This window comes from Protopterus annectens, chromosome 3.part1, assembly GCF_019279795.1.
Source record: "Protopterus annectens isolate FY-2018-M chromosome 3.part1, PAN1.0, whole genome shotgun sequence".
NCBI lineage: Eukaryota > Metazoa > Chordata > Ceratodontiformes > Protopteridae > Protopterus > Protopterus annectens.
This window is the reverse complement of record NC_056732.1, coordinates 90411162-90429702: the sequence shown is the minus strand read 5'-3', so window position 1 is coordinate 90429702 and position 18541 is coordinate 90411162. Positions and strand designations below refer to the sequence as shown.

General features: G+C 37.1%; 1 protein-coding gene across 1 annotated transcript in view; it reads left to right on the top strand.

Annotated features, from left to right (window-relative positions):
* Positions 1-18541, top strand: part of WASHC5 (WASH complex subunit 5) — a 1015994-nt gene that overhangs the window by 605667 nt on the left and 391786 nt on the right. The window contains exon 17 of the mRNA XM_044066602.1: positions 9815-9916. Within this exon, the coding sequence (XP_043922537.1) occupies positions 9815-9916 (102 nt within the window). The remainder of the gene's footprint in view (positions 1-9814; positions 9917-18541) is intronic.

Here is an 18541-nt window from a genome sequence, read left to right as displayed (position 1 = left end):
GGTAAGGAGGTAGATGTAGTGATGTTAGTTTGTGTTTGTGTGTCTTGAGTGTGTGTTGTGTAGTGGCAGTGTTACGGGAAGGTTTTTCTTAAGTTAATGTGTAGGGTTATGGTTAAGATTGGGGGAAGGGACAGCATTATGTTTAGGGTTAGCACCCATTGCTGAGATAGTACATGGGAGCAGTCTCTCAAACTTTTTAGTGGTAATAGCTGAAATGTCAAGACATTGGGCATTTCTTTTGTTTACAGATTTCAAGGACTAAGCCTAACAAATCCTAATATACCTTTAGTAAATGTACCATGGTATAGTGAATTGTTAGTAGTCATGAAGATATTAACCCCATAACCCTGAAGAAATGTTTTACTGAACCCTGTGACAGAGTTACCATATGACGTTTTTTTTCCCCTATACCTCCTAGCCGTCTATCTGATAAATGCAGTCTTAACCCATTTGCTCTTTTCAGAACAAAAGTTGGTTACAGTGTCACTGTCATCAGATGACCATTAGGGATTTTTTTATGCAACCGTAATATCCCCCTCTGTGCTGCATAGCTTGGTCAAGGAAGGATATTCAGAATGTGCAACATAGACCCATCTCTCCCTTTTGCATGTGACCTAGCCCTTAAGGCAAATCCTTCCTCACTTGAACAGTCAGCCTAATTAGATCCAGTCTCCCCGAGGAGGAGGAGATGTTCCCTGCAATGTAACCCTCAGTCTTCCCTTGGAAGAGGCAATCAGTTATTGTCTTGTTCATTCCTGTCCCTCTTGCCCTGTCTGGATCCCTCGGCAACTGGGCTACTACCTAAATCTGATTCTGCTGGATTATAGTCATAATACCATCATTGTATACCATGGGGCCAAGATAACTCCATGTGACACTTCTGAATTAGGGAAAAAATTTCAAAGCAGGTTAAACCAAATTCCCTTATCTGTTTCAGGCTGTTGATCTGTGAGGATCTTTAGAAGCTGAGCCATGCATTCCTATGAAGTTTTTAACCCTTACATTTTAAGTACAGATAACCCAGAGATAAATAGAACATGTATGTACTGCCTCTATCCATCGGAGATAAGGGTGCTGAATTCTGGGTAAAATTGCAGAAATGTTTGTAAAAAAAAAAAAAAAGAAATAACAGGTATATAGTCACCTAATACATTGGTCTATGAGAGAGTCCTGTCCATTGAGATTGTTGGAATGTCCTCTTCCTTCCTGCAGTCCCTAGCTTGGTTACTTTATCTCTTCATCTCCCCTACACACTGGTACAATCTTTTGGTTCATAGCATAACATTACTTGTTGGACTAGGGAAGCATGCTTATCTCCTTGACCACTGGTTTCCTTCTAACCAGTGAATGAGCATAGTTTGTAAGGCAGGAAGCAAAAATAGCAGCATAAATAGAAGGATGTATGTATGTATATATGTATATATATATATATATATATATATATATATATATATATATGTAAATAATATCGATTGATCCATATATATTGGGTGTACTGTTTTTTTATTTTGTTTTTTTGACATTATGTTTGGTTCTGTTTAGCCAACCGCTTTTGGTCAGCTAAGCAGATGGTGAACAGGTGTGCAAGCTTGCAGTATTCTCAGGGTTGAAGATTTTGGTTTTGTGCAGTTTTGAAGTTAGTTTATATAATTAATTCCCAACAAAGAATATACTTTTTAATGTTGTCTTTTATTTTAAATTTTGCGTGCACCACAGTTGTTTCTTGGAGCATGTGCAGTAGCTTGTCAACGCATTGTGGTTGGTATTTGGAACATCGATGCTTTTGTGCATCAACGAAAGGAACCATAATTGTATACAGAGAGAGTTGTAGATCTATAGATTGTGTGTGTGTGTGTGTGTTTGATTGTATATATGTATATATGTATATATATATATATATATATATATATATATATATATATATATATATATATATATATATATGTATATATATATATATATTCACACATAGACACACAAAACGCACGCGACACACACACACACACACACATACATACATATAGAGAGAGAGAGAGAGAGAGAGAGACAGAGCGATATACCTGTAACCATCCTACTTAACTCCTCCCTTTTCATATTCCCATTTCTTCACTAGACTTATCATTAAGACCTTTTTTCTCTTTCTTATCTTACTTTATCCAATCTGCTCTTCTTTCTATGCCCTCCCTCTTTATATAATTTACTTTATCCTAGTGCTCTTTTTTTTTTTTCTCCTCCCTCTAGATCACTTCATTCCTCCTCTACTCCTATCTTCTTTTGCACTTTCCTTCTTCTGACCTTGTATATAGCTATGTACTATTCCTTGGATTACATTTATTTTTCTTATTCATTGTATCCATATGTTTGTTTTGCACTTTATATTGTTAACTTGTCTCTATTTGTATGTATTTGTATGTTTTGTTCGGGGCTTTTCCCCTCGCGTCTCCACTGAAAATGGGTAATTTCTTACGCAGTTGGACTAACCCGGTTAACAAATGTGAAATAAATATATATATTTATATATATATATATATATATATATATATATATATATACATATATATGTATATATATGTATATATATATATATATATATATATATATATATATACATATATATATATATAGATATATATATATATGTATATATATATATATATATAGATATATATATGTACATACATATATATATATATATGTGTGTGTGTGTGTGTGTGTGTGTGTGTGTGTGTGTGTGTGTGTGTGTGTGTGTATATATATATATATATATATATATATATATAGTATGTACATACGTGTGTGTGTATGTATGTGTATATATACATATATATATATATATATATATATATATATATATATATATATATATATATATATATATATATATATATATATAGATATGTATATAGATGGGTCTAGGACACATGCTCGACTAGCTGTCTGAATCACAAAACTCCGAACACACGTACACGAAAGCGCTTACCATCGAAAAGCACTTCCGTGTATGTTGTTGTTGTTTGTCTTTCGGCTTTTTCCCGGTAAGGGGTCGCCACAGCGGAACTCTGGTCCGCTAATGATTGGCAGTAGATTTTTACAAAACGCCGAGGTGCCAGCTCGACACCCAACCTTCAACGAAGGAATGCCCATTTACGCACGCACGTTTTTCAAATGCTACCCAACCGCAGGGAGGACATGCAGACTCCACACAGAAGGCACTCCCAAGCCAAGCCGAGAATCAAATGGGAGAACCTCTTGCTGTGAGATAACAACCCTACCGCCGTACCACCGCTGAAACACGTCCGTGTATGTGTATTTAAAAAAAAAAACCACACCTCCCTACTTTAATATTCCACTCTGAGATCGTACTACAGTGGGGAAAAGGGAATTTTATGTGTAGTTCAAAAAAAAAATCTACGTTTCTGCAGGCGGGCTTCACCCCCCCACACCCCCCTTCTTTAATATTCTCACTCCGAGATCGCACTACAGTGGGGAAAAGGGAATTTTCCCTTACCCGCACTGCAGTCCGACAGGCACACATACACGGAAGAGCTTGTCACTGTTGAGCGCTTTCGTGTATGTGTGTTCGGTGTTTTGTGATTCGGACATATGCTAGTCGAGCATGTGTCCGGATCCCATATAGATATATTATATAAGTCTCTTCACTTTGTAGAATAAGGCTTCCTGAGGCAACACTTTGGTAGATTAAAAAATTGTGGACCTAGGTTTCTTATTTCTAGTTGAAAATGGTCATCATTTGCTGACGTTAATATTTGAAGTTGTGCATTATGCATGGCCACTGCATTTCTAAACTGTGTATTTCCATCTTTGATATTGGTTAGTAACAGAGTTCTCTGTGTGCTGTTTTTCCTTTTTTTTTTTGTCAGATTTCTTTGTATTAATGTACAATGTGTTTCTAGTAATTGCTTTGACTTGCTGTAAAAGATTGTCTTATTGCCTGTTTGGCCCTGTCATGGCTTTAAAAGGTTTTCAGATTTGTGCACTTACCACGATAACAAATGTATAAATAAATAAAGATCTTGTGTATAAAAAGTGATTTTTTTTTTTATCGGAGGAAAAATAAACCATTGGTAACTTGAAGAATGTAAAACCAAGAAACACAAATAACCTTTACCAAATGTTTATATGTGTATAATGTTTAACTGAAAAGCTGAAACTCCGTCCAAGCAGTTTATTCACAAGCTAATAAAAACAAGTCAAAATAAAAACGATCGATAACTTATGTTAACGCTCTTACAACAACAATTCAGTATGCGTTTTCGTCCTTGTGCATAGGACTTCATCAGACAAATCTCTTTAATTAATTACAACCTTTATATAGTAAATAAAATCAATCTACTTATATAATTTATCCTATCGCCTTTCTTGATTAATTCAAACCATCCTATCAAAATACAGAAACTCATGAATATTTATGTCCATCTGGGAAATGTGCACGAATGCATCAAATACATGAATTAATTGCTCTCATTTAAAAAAACTGTCACAGTGTTCATCTCTGATTAAAAAAACATACTTATATATATAAATGAATAAATAAATATTTAACCAAATAAATAAATAAATATTGAATTATTTAAATATACATACAATAATAAATAATGATTTCAAATTTTCCTAAGAATTTCTTTAAAAACTTATTTAAAACATTTCTTTCTTATTTTATATATGTGTAATTAGGGACTGGTATGTGTAAAGAGTTGGTGCCCTCTAGTGTCTTTTATAAAAATTACACCAATTAATCTAGAGCTTATTAGCTCTTATTTTAAGTAGGGGTGTTATGGTTAGGAAATCATTCATTCCCGGTCTAGTATTAGAATCTAAATAAACCTGCCACCATAATTCCCTGCTTTCCAAAATTTCCTCCCATAACCCACCCCTAATATCTGGCAGAATTTGATCAAGAACAAAAAATTGAAACTTATATTCAGGACAAATAGTGGTATGTTTATATAAAGCATTTGTGTTCTTAGCTTTCAGAATGTCATAGTTGTGTTCATATATTCTCCTTTTCAAACAACGTTCCGTTTTACCTATATAAAACGACTGGCATTTCTGACAAATAGCAACATAAACAACCCCTTTACTTTCACAATTATAATACTTTCTGCTTTTGATCCATCTCTCTCTACTTTCGACATATATTACTTCCTTATTAATAATATATGGGCACTGTTGACATCTGCCACATCTATATGTCCCATTCCTGCCTTTGTTTCCTGTTCTTGTTTTTCCACTACTTCTTTCCAAAATCTTGCCTAAATTTGGTGGGTTTTTATACACTATTTTAGGTTCCATTTTGGTTATTTCTTCGATGTCTGTTAAAGAGCTAAATTTACTCCATTCTTTTTTAAAAATTTCTCTCAATTTGAGATTGGAGTTATTATATTCCACTACCAAACTTCTCATATAATAAGAGAGCTTATCGGCGAGAACAACGGAGCCGGCGACCTCCATAATGGAACTATGTTCAATCCAAATGATACCCCGGGTTTTTTACTCGATAGATCCACGGAAGAAGAACTTGTCTGTACGTTTAGCAAGGACTTGGGTGCCAAACCCAAAAGGATTGCGAAGCCAAATTCTGGCTTGCAAGGTACTGTTGCTTCCTATAACAACAACAATAACAAAACTACTTCTGAATGGCTCAAACGAGACATTCAGTTTGATAATTTTAAAAGTAATGATGAAATGTTGCATAATGGTGAGTCTTATAGTATGAAACTTGACAAACTAAATAATTTATTAACAAAACACAGAACACTCAGTATCGAAAATGCTTATCTGAGGGAATGTTTAAAAAGGGAGATAGTCCCTAAAGGTTTAAGGGTATACAGATACCCTAATAATGTGCAGATTGGCTCTCATTTTCACAAATGTTTAATTGATGTTTTTAATAAATGTGGGTTAGAGGTTATAAAGTTAATTATAAATGAAAATAAGCAAAAGGAGTTGGGAGATGAAATTGAGTTATTGGACACTTGCATCACTACAGACTTAATTTTTAGAATTAAGGAGGAAAGAGATAAATACCTTCAAATAAGGAAGGAGATAGACATGAAATGTGATGAAGTGATTCAGCGTAAGTTGGCTAAATTAAACAGAGATGTAAAAGAGTATGAAAATCATACTAATTACCCCAAACCAGCATATCAAGGTAAAAATATGAATAATTTTAAAAGTAAATGGAACAATAAAAGTAATAACATTGATTATAATCATAGAATAGGGACTGGAATGGATAATAGATGGTATGAAGGAAGTTATGAGGTTGAATTTCCACCATTAGGGGGAAGGGGAACTGTGGATGAAAATAATTCTTTTCATTAAAGAAATTTTCAGAATCGAGGGGGGAGAAGGGGGAGGGGGAGATATATGTAGATACCCCCACCCTAGATCAAATTGATATAAGCAGGGAAATAATAGTTCAGTATGATGTGAAAAACACTACTATTTATAATTTTAGTAGTTTGACACTGAACCCCAATCATTTCTCATTACTTAGCAAAGGTTTGAAATCTATCCCTAATAGGAGAGGTGATAATACACATACTATTTTAGATGTTAAGTTATTCACGAGAAAAATTAATTTGGAAATAATGGCTACCAGGGCTGGTTTTAAAAGGGAAGGAAAAGGGGAATGTGTTTTAAAGAGAAAGTCTATTTTTAACCCCCCCTTGATTCCTCAAATAAAGAATTTTGAGAATTTAATAATTGATTCAGTCAGAAATAATTGTAACAAAGGATGGGTTCATTATAATTTGAATAAGGAAGAGGTTAAGGTGTTAAATGATTTAAGTAATAATACCACATTGAGAATTATGAAGCCTGATAAGGGTGGGGGAATTGTCATTATGGATAAAATTCTATATGAAGAAAAGCTAAATACTATATTGAAAAATAATCACAAGTATGGAGTGGTATCCCTAAATGAAATTAATATAGCTTATCAAAAAATTGATGCAATTTTACAAGATTTAGTGATAGAGAAAGTAATAGATGATAAGACCTACAGATATTTGGAAGTTAAGAAACCTAAAATAGCTTATATATTTGGGATACCCAAAATTCATAAAGATATGACAAACCCCCCCCTCCCTTAGACCCATAGTCTCTGCTGCAGGGTCTAAGACTGGCCCATTAGCTAAATTTGTTGATTTTAAAACCAAACATATTTGGTTAAATAATAACTTGATTTTGAAGGATTCCTGGGACTTTTGGGGGGCAATAAAACAAGATATGTATAGAGATGATTTATTATTTATAACTATTGATGTCATTGATTTGTTTGGATGTATTCCTTTTGGAGAGGGGATGGATATGTTTGAACAGATGATATTCAGTGATGAAAATCTTAAGATTGGAAGACAAGGTAGCAAGTGTGACACTTATGGACACCGTTTTAAAATATAATTTTATCATGTTTGATGGCGAATACCATCAACAGAAGACTGGTGTAGCTATGGGGGCGGTTTGTGCCCCCACATTTGCAAATATTGTCCTAGCCAAATGGGAGGAGCAATTTATAGTTAATTGTAGATTTAAAGAATGTTGGATAAAGTACTACAGGTTTTTAGATGACATAGTCATTTTATGGATAGAGAGTCAGGAAAAATTCTTAGAATTCATGGAATACATCAATCAAAGTACTACATTTTTGAAATTTACATATACTATAAATAAGGATTCATTAAAATACTTAGATATAGAAATATATAAAGATGAGGGTAAATTTGTGAGTAAGGTTTATAGAAAAGACACGTATGTAAATTCTTATTTACATTATGATAGTGCACATCCCCTTTATAGCAAGAGAAACATAGTTAAAGGACAATTTGTAAGGGGTTCAAGGATGACATCAGGTGATACGGACTTTCAAGAAGAATGCAAGACCCTCAAAAATATGTTTTTAGAACGGGGATACCCTATGAATTTTATAGAGAAGTTAAGGAAGGAGGTAGAGATGGGTAGGTCAGGTAGGTTTAGACCAATATTGGAAAGGGGTGAAGGTATTAATTTGGAAATGGATATACATACTAATGACACCATGAATAATAAAACTGAACAAGTCAATTATATGAGAAGTTTGGTAGTGGAATATAATAACTCCAATCTCAAATTGAGAGAAATTTTTAAAAAAGAATGGAGTAAATTTAGCTCTTTAACAGACATCGAAGAAATAACCAAAATGGAACCTAAAATAGTGTATAAAAACCCACCAAATTTAGGCAAGATTTTGGAAAGAAGTAGTGGAAAAACAAGAACAGGAAACAAAGGCAGGAATGGGACATATAGATGTGGCAGATGTCAACAGTGCCCATATATTATTAATAAGGAAGTAATATATGTCGAAAGTAGAGAGAGATGGATCAAAAGCAGAAAGTATTATAATTGTGAAAGTAAAGGGGTTGTTTATGTTGCTATTTGTCAGAATGCCAGTCGTTTTACATAGGTAAAACGGAACGTTGTTTGAAAAGGAGAATATATGAACACAACTATGACATTCTGAAAGCTAAGAACACAAATGCTTTATATAAACATACCACTATTTGTCCTGAATATAAGTTTCAATTTTTTGTTCTTGATCAAATTCTGCCAGATATTAGGGGTGGGTTATGGGAGGAAATTTTGGAAAGCAGGGAATTATGGTGGCAGGTTTATTTAGATTCTAATACTAGACCGGGAATGAATGATTTCCTAACCATAACACCCCTACTTAAAATAAGAGCTAATAAGCTCTAGATTAATTGGTGTAATTTTTATAAAAGACACTAGAGGGCACCAACTCTTTACACATACCAGTCCCTAATTACACATATATAAAATAAGAAAGAAATGTTTTAAATAAGTTTTTAAAGAAATTCTTAGGAAAATTTGAAATCATTATTTATTATTGTATGTATATTTAAATAATTCAATATTTATTTATTTATTTGGTTAAATATTTATTTATTCATTTATATATATAAGTATGTTTTTTTAATCAGAGATGAACACTGTGACAGTTTTTTTTTTTAAATGAGAGCAATTAATTCATGTATTTGATGCATTCGTGCACATTTCCCAGATGGACATAAATATTCATGAGTTTCTGTATTTTGATAGGATGGTTTGAATTAATCAAGAAAGGCGATAGGATAAATTATATAAGTAGATTGATTTTATTTACTATATAAAGGTTGTAATTAATTAAAGAGATTTGTCTGATGAAGTCCTATGCACAAGGACGAAAACGCATACTGAATTGTTGTTGTAAGAGCGTTAACATAAGTTATCGATCGTTTTTATTTTGACTTGTTTTTATTAGCTTGTGAATAAACTGCTTGGATGGAGTTTCAACGTATTCTGGCACTGGTTTACTGTTTTATTAGTTTTTGAAAGTGCTGGTTCCTGTTTTGTGGTTAACTGAAAAGCTGACAGAAGGAACCAATAAGTGAAGTTGAATTTTAATTTCTGATAGCCATGATTTAGTATATAAGTAACATTCCAGAAATGAAGATAGTGTTTAATAAATATGTTTCTGTGATATCATCAATAGAAGTCAACATTTAACACAGCCATGCACTCAAGATGTGATTTCCACATTTTATGTATAAAGCACAAAGTGATATGATAGATGTTCATTCTGACAGTGCTGTGGTCGGTAGAGTATTTTTCATTTTAGTATATTTGAAGCATGAGTGTTTCTACCACTGATGTGCTTATTTGTAAATGACACTGCACTAAGGCAGAAGTCCTGCACTGCACTAGCTGGAAGTCCATTTGCTGCATGACATCATTCAGGTTTTATTCCATATAGGTGGATCCAAAACAATTACTGGAAGATGGAATAAGAAAGGAACTGGTTAGAAGGGTAGCGCTTGCTCTTCACAGAGGACTCATCTTTAATCCTAAAGCTAAGGTAAGGCTGCTTTAGTTTCTTTACTTTCATATCATTGGTATTTCTGTTGGAAAATTGGATATGCATTATCAAAGTCTTTTATTATTTATTTATTTATTTATTTATTGCAAATGTCTCTTAAAATTGTTGAGATGAAGCCAGAGGCACTTGTCAGTACTTTAACCTGATTTTTTTTTCCAGCATCCGGATGTCTGTTAAAGGAGTACAACGGGTTTCTAAAATGCATTCCTCAACTTTTCTGCCCTTTTTCTCCCTATTTACAGCTTCTTGTATAAACGAATAACAATGCAGCGTTTACAAAATTTAAATTCCCCTTAATTCTGTAATAGAAGCCTACCTTAGCGTGCAGGGATGGTTTCACGCCATGTCACAGAGAAAGGAGAAGGACATGATTTTAGGTTCAAGATTATAGAAAATATATCTAGAAGGATTAGAGGAGGGGACATTAAGACATTTACAGAAGCGAAAGAGACCAACTGGATCATGAGATTCAGATCAGATTCCAGCCCTGGTTTGAATGGTAAAGTCCCCATCCAGCCCTTCCTTAAGATGAGGAAACTAAGGGCTTAGCCCCCTTTATTATTGTCCTCCCTTTATATATTGTTTCAGATTGTTACATTCATTACATTGTACACCACTGCCATATTCCTTTTTTAGAGATGTTACATTTTAGATATTCATATCCTCACTGACTAAGGTCTTTAGGTGACACTGTTTATGTATATACATACATATGATACTTTCATGTGTTATACTATTTGTTATGCTGCAGATGCCATTTGAATATTTGTTTCCTGATAGTTCTTACTGTATTTGATCCACCATACCATTATTGATGGATAAGCATGTCATATATTTGCTATGATATTTTTATAATATATATTGTATTTGTATATATACATCTTTTAGACATATATATATTTTTTAGATAGCTTCTATTGTATTAGTTTTAGGTGGGTTACACATCTTTTATATAGTGTTGTATCAATGGATGAATTATGTACATATGTTTTACACAGCACTTTTGCTTTAAGATTGATTGAATTTCCCGACGTTTTTTATATTTAAACTAATGGATTTAATGACTGTTATAGGTCTGATGAAGCCGTTTGGTGAAAGCGCTAACCTGTTTGTGTACTACCATTAAATTTTTTATACTGAATTAGTTGCTGTTTCGTTGCTGCTTCGTTCTTTTGCTGCTTTGGATATACTGCAACTATTGAAGTATCGAGGATATTTATATGCGGTTTTGGATTACCTACTGTGTTTTGCTCTTGGCGTTTATTTTTGGTTACCTTATCTGATTATTTTTAAAGCCAATTGTCCAATTCACAAAATTAAAGTGGCAGCATAATTTCTCCTGGCTTTTCTCCGTTTAATAAGTAAGAATAAGGATTTACTATGTGCCTGATGTTCTTCGTCTTCCATTGCTGCAGTCCTGACTATTGGGTATAGTCCGCGTCCAGTCGGCCCGAATACCAGAGTATAAGGCTGACGTCGGTCATGGCGCCTTAGACTGACGTCAGTACATCAGGGTACTAATGCGCATGACCGACGTCATATCCTCAGTCTTTTTTGCCGCATGGTCCGATGCAGAAGCAATTTTGCGAGTGCAGGTTGGCGTTCTGAGATATTTCCGAAACCGGAGTTTCAGACCGAAACAGAGTTGGCTAAGTACCCCGTTGGGGAACATTTTGGTTTTTCTTGCCTCAGTATTTAACCGGATGTCAGAAAAAGTGAATAACTGTATTTCTTGTGGGAAGCAGATACCGCATAGGGATTATCATACATTGTGTATACCTTGTTTAGGGCCTGAGCACGACGTTGTTGGTTGCCGTTCTTGTGCTAGATTTAACAAACGCACTATTAAGAGGAGGCTAGATTGTGCCAGGTTAGTGTTTGGGAAGCGTTGCAATTATAATATGCCGCCGGATGCTCCGCGCCCGCTTCATCCAAGAAGCGCAAGGACAAAACAGTGAAGCCTAGGGTTGATGAACCGCAGTCCCGGACATCGGTTCTTTAGAAGGCTCAGTGGAGCCAGAGGTTTTGCCAGGAGTTTCCATGGAGTCTCAGGCAGAAACTTTATTGTTACAGGATGTGCCCTCTCAGGAGGTAGGCCAGGCTGAGGGGGCTTCTCAGGTAACTGTTCTTCCCTCTCTTCCCAAGGTAGTTAGGGCCTCTCCTTCTGTTGCCAAAGCTTCCTTTAGAGGTAGGCCAAGTTCAGCTTCTGTGGGGGCTTCTCCTAGCATTTCGGGCTCTGTGCCTAAGAAACATATGCTTAAAATGGCAGAAGATTTGATTACTATGATTAGAGGTTCTATGCCCCGCCTGATAAGAGGCCTAGGGTGGAACAGGAGTTTGATAGTTTTGAACAGTGTTCACAGGCTTCAGAGTCTTCTGTGGAAGACTTACAGGAGTATCCTACTTATTCTGATTCTGATGTGGATGATTCCACTCCTACAGCTTCTCCTCCTGAGGATTTTTCATTTTCAGAGACTCTACACTCCATGAGGGAGCACTTTGAATGGGAAGGCCAGGATTACTCTGATTCCAGGAAAAGGCTTAGGGAATTCTTGTTTTTACCCCAGCATAGGCCCTTAGCTATTCCTCCTGTGTTGACTGTGGTGGAGGATGTTTTTGCAGAGGCTTCCCTGAACCCTGACTCCTTGCCTCCTGCTCCTGTTAAGCCTGATAGGTATTATAGGGTGCCCGAAGCTCATAAGTATTTGTTTAAGAGTCCTAGGGCGGACCCAGAAACTGTTTCTCAGGGGCCTAAAGGTGTTAAAGCTTCTGTGGTTAAAAATCCTGTACCCTCTGATAAAGAGGCAAGGGCTTTGGATAGGTGGGGAAAGAAAGTGTATACTTCTTCCACTCTAGCCATGAGGGCGTTGAATTGTCAGTTTCACATGCTAAAATATCAAACTTATCTCCTTTCACAATTGAAATCTAAGGTGGATGCTTTGGCGGAAGGTATTGAGTGTAAAGAGTTGCTGGATTTGGTTCATGTGTCTGAACAAGTGGGTAAGCATTCTTTGCAGTGTGGTTTTGATGCTGTACAGGCCTCCTCGAGGGTGGCTGCTACTAGTTCTGTTCTTCGCAGACATGCCTGGTTGAAGGATCAGAATTTAGCTGAGCATGTTAAGACAAGGATTTTGGATGCTCCTTTACAGTCTGATGTGTTGTTTGGACCGCCTGTGGAAGCAGTTTTAAAGAAAATGGAGGACAAAGCTAAGTCTATGCAGACTGTTAAAGATTTTTTGCAGGTGCAGCCTCGGAAGTTTAGTAGAAATTGGCCTGCTAAGGGGTGGACATATCCTGCTTATGATTCCCAGTCTAGGGGTAGGTCTAGACGTGGTAGGGGCAGGGCTCAAGGTTCTTTTCGCCTAGATCAGGGAGTTCACCTGCTCAGACTTCTGGTGAGGGCAGGGGTCAGTCCTTTCGTAAACAGACCCAATGACCTGCCTTTTCAGCTGCTAGTGGATTCTCGTCTGGCAGCTCCTTTGGGAGGAAGACTGTCTCTTTTCAAAGAAAATTGGGATTTAATTACTCAAGACAGATGGGTGTTGGATATCATTCATCACGGTTACAGATTTTATTTCCACACTATGCCCCCTTTCAAAGGCATGCCAGACGTTCCTCCTCCACAAAGAAAAGAGGCTCACAAGCAAGTTTCTCAGTTACTCCAGATGGTGGCCATTCAGCCAGTCCCTGTATCAGAAAGGGGCTTAGGATTTTATTCTCGCCTGTTCCTAGTACCAAAGAAGGGGAACACGTGGAGACCAATTTTGGATTTATCTATCCTCAACACTTATCTGGACATTCCCAAGTTCAAGATGTTGACGTTACAACAGCTTTTACCTCTGCTGGGCAAAGATCACTGGATGGTAACTTTAGATCTCAAGGAAGCTTACCTTCATGTGCCTATAAGGCTAGGTTGCAGGAAGTATCTGCGGTTTCGAACTGGAGATTTTCATTATCAGTTCTCTGCATTGCCCTTTGGCTTATCTACTGCCCAGAGTATTCACAAAGGTTCTGGCTCCAGTGATAGCTTACTTCAGGCTTCAAGGAATTCAAATCTATCCTTACTTGGACGACTGCCTGATTCTGGCTCAAGAAAAGGAAGACCTTCTACAGCATCTGGAATATGTCATAGCAGTGCTAAGATGCCTAGGGTATTCTGTGAACGAAATAAAGTCCAGTCTAGTACCCTCTCAAGACATGTGCTTTCTGGGTGTGAGACTGAATACAGCAGCCCAGATGGCCTTTTAACCCCGGACAAACAAAAGAGTCTGTCACTTTACTTCCATCAACTATCTCATCAGTCCGTGCTGACTGCAAGGACAGTCCTTCAAGCATTAGGGTTCATGGCATCTTGTATTCTGGTGCTTCCCAATGCCAAACTGCATATGAGGAAGCTGCAATGGTATCTCAAAATGTATGGACACAGCACTGCCAGGATTTGGACACTGTCATTCAAATAATACCTTGCCTTCAAAAGGAATTCTTGTGGTGGGCTCAGGAATGTCACCTAAACAAGGGACTCTCTGTGACCCGCCAGAGGCGAGTCAGATTTTAACGACAGATGCCTCGGACATTGCTTGGGAGCTCATCTAAATGGAAAGTGGATACAAGACAAGTGGCCTGCCAGACTACAGCATCTACATATCAACATGAAGGAGATGTTAGCAGTCCAGTTTGCATTGATGGCTTTCAAGGAGTTACTTCTTCCAGGGCAGGTGTTGATTCTAACAGACAACACAACTGTCATGTGGTACATCAACAAGCAAGGGGAACACATTCTTATCCTCTATGCAGGCAAGCAATGATTTTATGGGAGACTGCTAAGCTTGCAACTAACTCTTCAGGCAAGGTTTCTGCCAGGAGCACAGAACTCCCTAGCAGATGTGTTAAGCAGACAAATCATGGATCCCCACGAGTGGAAACTGGATCTTCATGTATTTCAGAAATTGACAGTGTCATGGGGAACTCCAGACATAGATCTGTTCGCTTCTCCACTAAACCACCAGCTGCCAAAGTATTGCACAAAGGGGTTTCATCACACAGCTTGGAAAGTGGATGCTCTGTCTTTCAGTTGGAAAAACCTTCATGTCTATGCCTTTCCACCTCTGCCTCTTCTTCCAAAGGTACTATTAAAGGTCAGACAAGACAGGCCAAGGATGATTTTGATAGCTCCAGATTGGCCTCGGCAACACTGGTATCCACTACTACGGAGTCTGGTAAAGAAGCCTCCATGGCCTTTACCTCTGATTCCTCATCTGTTATCTCAGAAGGACGGTCATCTGCTCAATGTCAAGCTTCACTCTCTTCATCTAACAGCCTGGCATATTCTCTGTTGAAGCACAGCAGGTCTCAACTTCCTCAACAAGTTTTAAATGTGATTATGGAAGCTAGAAGACCTAGTACAAGGAAGGTGTACGCAGAAAAATGGAAGAGATTTTTATTTTGGAGTACAGCAAAGAATTTGGAGATTTCTGAGCCTAATTTGAGTGTGGCTCTTCAATATCTTACTGAGTTATTGGACAAAGGTTTGTCCTTCTCTTCCATTAAGATTCATGCTGCAGCAATTTCAGCTCACTATGATTGTGACCCACCTTTGTTTTCGCATACTTTGTTCAAGCAGTTTCTTAGAGGGGCAAAGAATATAAGACCCCCACGTAGAGCTCCTACTCCTGCTTGGGATCTCAATTTTGTGTTGGAAAAACTTACTCTACAACCTTTTGAGCCTGCGGCTACTGCTGAATTGAAATACTTGTCATGGAAGACTGCTTTTCTGTTGGCTATTACTTCTGCAAGAAGGGTATCTGAGTTGCAGGCCCTTATGGCAGTAGAGCCCTTTTTGATTTTCCATAAGGATAGGGTATCATTACGTACTAATCCTTCCTTTATGCCTAAGGTGGTTTCTAGTGTGGCTTTAAACCAAACTATTCATTTGCCTACTTTTTATGCAGACCCCCAAAATAAAGGAGAAAAGATTTTGCACACTTTAGATGTACACAGGCAATTGAGATATTATTTAAGCAGGACTAAGGATTTTAGGCAGTCTCAGCAGTTGTTTGTTTCTTTTGCTTTGAGTTCACAGGGCAAGCCTGTGTCAAAACAAACTATTTCCAGGTGGATTGGCTTTTGCATTGCATTTTGTTATTCCCATCATGGCAAGGAGATTCCAGCTGGGATTAGGCCTCATTCCACTAGGGCTACTGCCACTTCAACAGCATTTCTAAGGGGTGGCAACTAAGGATATTTTGGAAGCAGCTACTTGGAGTTCAGTGCATACTTTCTCTAAGCATTATCACCTTCCTATCTACTCTAAGTCTAGGGCTGGTTTTGCCACAGCTGTTTTGCAAGGCATGTTGTCAGCTCCTACTTCTTTATAATTTGCCAGCCTCCCTTACCTCTGCTTTGGGATTCTACCCAATAGTCAGGACTGCAGCAATGGAAGGCGAAGAACATAGTACAGTTTTGTACCTACCATAAATGTAGATGTTCGAGGATTCCATTGCTGCAGTCCAATTTACCCTCCCTCCTTCCCCTCTGTATTTAGGGGTGGTTGTGTAGGTGAGTTTACATGCTTATATTTTTGTATATATTGTTGTATATATTGTACATGTTTTTGGTGCAGGTTTTTTGGGACTTGTCTTTTTAGGGTCTTCTGACATCTGGGGCAAGAAAAGACTGAGGATATGACGTCGGTCATGCGCATTAGTACCCTGACGTACTGACGCCAGTCTAAGGCGCCATGACCGACGTCAGCCTTATACTCTGGTATTCGGGCCGACTGGACGCGGACTATACCCAATAGTCAGGACTGCAGCAATGGAATCCTCGAACATCTACATTTATGGTAGGTACAAAACTGTACTTTTTGTGCTTTTGCTGTTGCATTTAGTTTCACGGTGTGCATGTGGTCTTGGTTGCCAGTATCAACCAATTTCTTTTATTGCTGCTAATTTTTTTTCAGTTAGTGTATGTGTTTTTGTGTGCATAACTGTGTGGTAACGATCTAGCTAGCCCTTTTGTTATACTCGCTAAGCTGTTTATTTTATATATATTTTTATTTTACACTCACTAAACAGCTTAACTCGTGTAACAAAAGGAATAGCTAGATCATGATTGCACAGTTATGCACACAAATGCAGGAAGGCTCCGTTTTATTTATGCTGGAAGGCTCCGTTTCACTTATGCAGGAAGGCTCCGTTTCACTTATGCAGGAAGGCTCCGTTTTACTTGCGTTTTGTGTGTGTGTGTGTGTGTGTGTGTGTGTGTATGTGTGTGTGTGTGTGTGTGTGTGTGTGTGTGTGTGGTGGTGGTGGTGGTGGTGGTGGTCATGTGTGTTGCAAACTAGTGCTAGCTTCTTAAATTAATGCCACTAGTGATTCTGCGGTCACGATTGAAGCGCCAAGTGCGCCTATTGATTTTGCTGCAACAAACTGCTTTTCACATTAGTTTTTCACAAAGATTTTACATTTGAATGTATGTGTATTTTGGTGTAAAAACATGCTTACAATTCACTTAGCTACTCCACTGAAGACCGACCATAACTCAAGGACAGTTTTTAAATGTATTCTAATGCACTTATTAAAGTGAATAGAGTACCAAGGTTTGCATAAGCATGCATATTCAGAGCAATGTGTGTTGCTGTAAACTGTGATCCTCCCTAATGAAAATCACACATTTTACAAAAGAAGGGTCAGTAGCTTAGCAACAACATTGGTACCACTTGCTTCCCTCATGGTTGTCAAGTATTTATTTCATAAATCGTATGAAACCTGATGGCAGCAAGACTCAGGCACTGGAAACCATTTTAAATGTTACAGTAACTCCCTTGGAAAGTTGAACAAAAGGTTTCCCATCACTGTGCTGGTCCTGACCAAGAAGTATGAAACTTTAATGTATGGAATTGTTCATTGGCTGTAATATTTAGTGATTTACCAGTAAATCAAACCTTTAGCCAGGCGATGGGCAAAATCAAGTCTCTTCTACAAAATTAGAGAGAGTTAAAAAGTATGCTTATTGCTAAAGTGTGTTCCTACAAGTCACAACTTTTACTACGGATGAAGCAAAATTGCTAGGCAAAATAAGGGACAGTTGAAAGGTTTATTGTCATAGTGTGGTCTTTCCCTGACAAATCTATACTATACCTGCACTTAGTTACGTGTAGCTGGATTGATCAGCACCTGTAAAGAAATTTACTGTTGTTGTATAGCTTGATGCTTAGAATTATATTAAGACTTGTTTCTGTTCCCTTGCTTAATATCATACATTTCATTGTAATAGGTGATAAATCTATTACTTCAGTGCATTTTATTTATCTGCTGGTGGAGATGCAAGAAATACCAGGCTACTGGCAAAAAAGCTAAGACACACATCCCATTCAAACCTCTCAACTGTACAGAATTTCTAGAGTTTTTCCTCATTATTTTTGCTCTGTTTTACACAAAATTGTGGTTGTGTAGCAAATCAATGACAAATCATTGAAGATTCAAGTCAGAAAATGACAGGCATTTTTGAGTTTCAGACTTTATACTCTTCAGGAACTTCATGCTAATGCAAATCCTGTTATTCTATCAATTTTCAAAGTTTGCAAACGCAGTATTTAAAACAATG